We start from the raw sequence: 5,826 nt of genomic DNA, 5'->3' as shown, positions 1-5,826 counted from the left end.
ATGCAAATCCTTCTTGTGCATAAATATCACTTTTAAAAAGAGCTAACGATTTTTTTTTTTTATGAGTATAAGAGTATAAACAATGCAGCAAGTATATTAGAACCTGAATAAGACCTCTATCTGTATTGATGTATTACAAATTTGAGCTAACCAGTAAAATATAACCTTCTCAATGGACCCAGAAGTTACATATTAAAGTCACTGGAGTTAACAACTCATACTGTGTTGTTTATAAATGCCCTATACTCATGATTATCACCCCCCCCCCAATTATCTTGCAGATTTATATCTGAGTGATATTGTAGGAAGGTCTGCAAGCCCCTGTTTACTTTTCATTTGAGAAATGAAGGTGGAGGTCCCACGAAATACGAGTAGTTAATGGCGATATTCTGGCATCAATTCAAATCCCAGTCAAAAAGGTCGTGGGACACATTGGCGTCAAGAGGAATTGAACCCGAGGAAACTTAACATGGAGTGAATGGGAAATGAACATAGTGACAAGGTATTGGGCCACCTTAGCATCAATGAGACCTTAACGTTAAAAACGGGTTTATCAAAATTGGTGCCAATGGGAATTTAACATCGGAATGCCACCTGAAGGTCAATGGGAATTGAACATTGGTGGCATCATGGGGTTTATAAGGTTAAAACTATTTATAGGTTGAAATGTATTTGTAGGGACAAAGGGTTGATAAGGTTCAAACAGAGACATACAGAAACAAATACACCTCCAAACACACAGAAAAAGAGGACAGATGTTATGAAGAAAGACTCGAATAAGAATCCAATAGGAAAAGTCTATTGTATGTTAACAAAACATTTATTCAATTATATACATGGGCTCTCTGGCCTGTGCTAGGGTCTAAGCACTATTCATTTAATACATAAACATTTGTACATGAAGCAAACCTATTTACAAGTTATTTAGCTATTGGTTGTAGTAAATTTCATGCCTTAAAAAAAAACCACCTTCAAATACAACATATTTTCTTTCACACTGCATTAAATGTTAATTTTTAAGAAAAAGCTAAAACAAATAACAAATAGGACAAAGTTCATGTTTCTCTCTATATCCATCCTAGACATTGTTTAAAATCTGGTCAGATACCACTTGTGTCCCAGCGTAGATGTTTCCCATCACATATCCCCTTTCATTCATAAATCTGCTGTTATGTCCATATTGTTAGGTACACATATCAGTAAGCAGATCAAGTGTTTATTCCATTTTAATATACCTTTAGGTTTCTTGTACATTTTGAATGATTTTCAGCAAAACTAGTATTTCCTGGTTCAATCTGGGAACAATAACTTCTTTCCATTTGTTCTTGTTCATTTTCCTTTCCTTTTAACTGGAACTGGATTTAACTGTTCTCAGACAACATCACTGTCATTCATTTTAAAACAGAACTCTGCATTTCTCCTGACCTGAATCTTATTTTCCTTGTTATGATTTATTTTTTAAATATCACCTCTGAAAAAGTTTATAAATAACGGTCTCTGTAGTCCATTCCACAAACATGGTGGGTAAGTGATGATATTGTTATCAGATACCTGTGTCCATAAAAAATGGTTATATCTTGCAGATTTGTTCTCATGGACCATTATAATTGCTCACATTAGCAAAATCATCCAGGTGTGTTGGAATTCTGAATAAGATCAGTGTAATTAAATCATGATAAGCATTTGTCACAACTGCTTGTGGATTAAGGGCTCTTTCAAGCAATTACAATAATATCACAGTTAGTACATTCAGGATTTCAGAGGTCCAGAGTGGCTGAGTGGTCTAAAGCGCTCACCATTATTGATCATTGCCATCTCACCTGTGTCTGGCCAGACCGGAGACCAGAACCCACCCAATGTGGGTATGTGAGAAAGCTTGCCAGTAGCTTCTCATGAGTTGGTTGTTCTTTCCACTGCCTGGGTTTGCCAGGGTTCTTCCTTAGCCATGTATACCCTATCTTGTGCTGTAAATGGCGTTAATTCCTACAACTACAGAAATCCAGTCTTCAGTACAACTTCCATATCTTGTGCATGTCATATAACAGCTCTAAAATTTTGTTTCATTTATATTTAAATGTTACAGTTCTAAAATAAAATGCTGTATAATTCAAATCCATTATTTCATTTGAAACCTTTTGAAACGAATGAACAATTACTTAAATTTAATAAAATACTCTATAGTAACTCTGAAATTTCACTATTTCAGCCAAATTTTACCAGTAATTCAATGAAATTTCAATGAGAGTGTAGTCAAAGTACTAGTGAATCTCACCAAAATTTCAGCAAACATTTTGGTCATAATTTTAATGAAATCACACTAATATTCTGATTAAAACTTTCAGTGAAACTTAATGAAATTTCAGTCACATTTTCACTAGGGCTTTAGGTAAAATAGAGTGAGGTCATTCAAAACAATTTTAGCTTAACATCACTGTGGACAGCTATAAGAGATAATATTATCATTATATCAGTGACTTATAATTGTGATTGCAAAGCATGCCTGATATTTCAGAAAGAGAATGTTCAGGTAATAACTTAAAAGGCTAATTTTAAAATGCATATTAATTAAAACCAACTTATTTGTATTATTGTTTGTTCTGATATGAGATTAGTTTATCTAAGGTTAGACAACAAAACATCTCTTTGGTTTACATAATATTCTGTTATACACAGACTAAGTTCATCTAATTTCACAATATATATTTAGAATGAACGTACATGTGTGTGTAAGTGAGATCAGTTGAGAGTGAGAATACAAAGCAGCTTCATGGTTTACATAATATTCTGTTTCATACAACTCTATACTGATTCACCTAATGTTACAATATAATTCAAATGAACTTGTCCGTGTGTGTGATCACTTGAATCCGTAAGCCAATGGTCACTTGTTTTGACACTTTCATACCGTCAGCAATTTTATCTACACTGATTCACCTAACATCTTGTGATTTACTGGTTCGGACATTCAATGGACTTTCAAAGCTCTGTGTTCTGGTTGGAGTCAATAGTAATATTCTCATACACTTGAACCTTAGTGTTCTGGTACAAAGGTTCATCGTCAATACCTGTCAAAGAAATACATTGTCACTAAAGCCAATTAATACAGAGCCACATATGTAGTATGTACAGACTTGTTTTACAAATGATGGTGAGTCCTTAATACAAACAGATACATCAGTAAAACTTGTACTCATTAACTAATCAGATTCTTTAATCAAAAGACTAATGTTCAAAAAATTTCTTTTCTATAGCACTAATATTCCAAAAAATTCATTCTAATTTCAAAGCAAAGAGAAAACTGTTACCACAACGAATCTGAATAATGTTACATTGACAAAACAATTTAGACCCCTTAGTCCCACATCTTATGCTAAAATTAATACCTGACATGAAGTCAAGGATCTAAGCAAAACTTACTGGAAAAACAAAACACCTATAATTTAATAACCACAGAAATACAAACAAATGTTTAATCTCATTATAGTCATGATTATATTCACAGAATGGAAAGTTACTAAAGATGTTTACTTCTTTTAAATCTCAGCATGGGTTAAAAAAAATTATGCCAAGTTTCATGGCTACTTCATTAAGAACTATAAAGATGTTATAACACTATGGTCCACATTTAGCTTGCTTGATGGATCACTATGGTCCACATTTAGCTTGCTTGATGGATCACTATGGTCCACATTTAGCTTGCTTGATGGATCGGTGACTAATAATCGGTGGCTAACAGCTGTCCATATGACAGCTTGAAGTAGTCCAGTGTTATAAAACATCACCGAGTTGTACAATTATTATCCTAAAATAGATGGAGTAAATGGGTTCAAATTTTTGTAAACTAGACTTTGCAGTGCAAGATTTTTAATCAGTTTGATTGAGATCTTAATATTCAACAAATTTTCTTTCAAACATGGAGTTTTCTTGGATGACTGGGACTGGGGACTGGATGTGAACTTCAAATTTGGATATATTGGGAATAATATAGGATTAAAAGATATTGTGTATTCCATGGATTCAGGCCAACATTGGGTGTACATGGACCTCTTTCCTCATGTTAAGTCCCTTTTGACTTAAAATAATAGCTTATCACTGCACATCCACCCCACCAAAAGAGAAAAATGGATAACATCTTTATTTATATTTTAGCTCTCTTTAAAATTAGTTTTTTAAAAAATTGTACATCACACGGAGAACAAAAACCACAGCTAATTTTTCCATTAAATTAGTCAAGCATTCCTGAGAAACAGATATTGTATTATATACAATTTCTTGAAAACGAAGAAGAATAACTTACTGAAAGCTTTGTTCTCATGTGATTTTAAGCGATTCAAGTACTCCTTAATGCAGTCATGAATGAATATGTATTGGTCCTGTAAAAAGATAACATAGATTGTTAGACAAGTATGAAATATTTACATAAAGTTTTCTTCTTCAAAAGCTACTTACCCAATCATATTACACCTCAGTTATTTTGTGATATTCATTTCCTTGTTTTCAAGCTGAATCCATCTTAAGCTAGTGAACTGTTTTACAAATTTTAGACTGGTGCAGGAAGTTCTATTTTGTCCATTTGCATTTTTCCTGCATCAATAAACATGAGTGTTTTAAAAGAACTGGCACACTACTGGCCAAATTAAATTTTCAGGAATTCAAGATAAGATCATTTTTTTAAAACTTTTAACTGCCAAAGGTTCAAACCGGTTCAGATATTTTTTGAGCTATTGCAAGATTTTCAAATTGGCTGCTTTGACAACCATGCTGAATTAAAATCTGCACAATTTTCATTTTGGACCATCTGACATCAGAAACTTTTTTGGTCAAATTCCCACTGGATATGACCGTCCATTCAGAAAAAAACCAATAACATGATTTTCAAGATGGCTGCCATGGTGGATTTAATGGATGTCAAATTGACACCATTTTTATTTACAACCAGAGAGACATATAGAATCTATGTTGGGGTTTGGGCCGAGACAAGGAAATCTCAGTCTTAGGTTTATATTATGTCTCCCCATGAGGTAATTAGAGATCTGTATCACTATCGTATATAACTATTCTTTTCTTTGGAGGAGGTGAAACTGTGTGTGACATACCTGTGTTGTCCTTAATATTGATTGTAAAATTACGCCCGTGTATAATAGCGGATAACCATGTGCTAAACTTTGAAGTTCACGGATTCTTTGAACATTTACTTTTCTGTCCTGGAAATATGGCAATTGCTACAGTGAAATTTGCTTATGGATTAATGTGCTGATGGATAAATTATTCCTTCTGGCTGCTAAGTGTATTATTTGTCATTAAATATTGTTGGTATATTAGCAAAGTCATTTTCAGGTTACCATCACTTAATGTAGCTAACAGTATATAATTTGTTTCACATGAAGTATTTAAAACTAGGTAGCTTTAGCTACATATAATGACGCTGATTTAAAAATGTACTGAGCTAAGCCTGCATATAGGATAAAATCGACCATCCTGTGCGGAATGAACAAGCATAATACCAAAAAGCGTCATCATATGCATTGGTCTTTGAATCTCTCAAAATGTTTTGTATGGTGTGTTCTCAAAGATGGACTTAAGTTACTATGTTTTTGTTATATATTTATTGCTGTTGTTGTTGTTTGTTTTTAGGACAAGTACATCAGGCACAGCAGAAGACAAGAAGGGTTTCTTTTTTTAAAGTAGTTCTGAGCTCGTGGACACCTTGACTGAGACAACTGGTCTGAGATGACTAGACTGAGACAAGAAAAGTAAGGTTAGCAAATCAAGTAGATTTCTGTCACATGGGTGAGAAATCACAATACTGCCATCCATTCAGGAGGA

General features: G+C 33.5%; 1 protein-coding gene across 4 annotated transcripts in view; it reads right to left on the bottom strand.

The window, feature by feature from the left end:
- Positions 1-801: 801 nt before the first annotated feature.
- LOC149786220 (receptor-type tyrosine-protein phosphatase H-like) overlaps positions 802-5,826 on the bottom strand; it is a 127,270-nt gene continuing 122,245 nt past the window's right edge. For all 4 annotated transcript variants that reach the window (XM_089976596.1, XM_089976598.1, XM_089976597.1 and 1 more), the window contains 2 exons: positions 4,298-4,373; positions 802-3,065 (listed from right to left, as the gene is read on the bottom strand). In XM_089976596.1, coding sequence (XP_089832722.1) covers positions 2,977-3,065; positions 4,298-4,373 — 165 coding nt within the window. In that variant the 3' untranslated portion in view covers positions 802-2,976. The remainder of the gene's footprint in view (positions 3,066-4,297; positions 4,374-5,826) is intronic.

Source organism: Sinohyriopsis cumingii, chromosome 12 (genome assembly GCF_028554795.1).
Source record: "Sinohyriopsis cumingii isolate HCF-2022 chromosome 12, ASM2855479v2, whole genome shotgun sequence".
Taxonomy (NCBI): domain Eukaryota; kingdom Metazoa; phylum Mollusca; class Bivalvia; order Unionida; family Unionidae; genus Sinohyriopsis; species Sinohyriopsis cumingii.
This window is presented reverse-complemented; position numbering and strand designations above follow the sequence as displayed.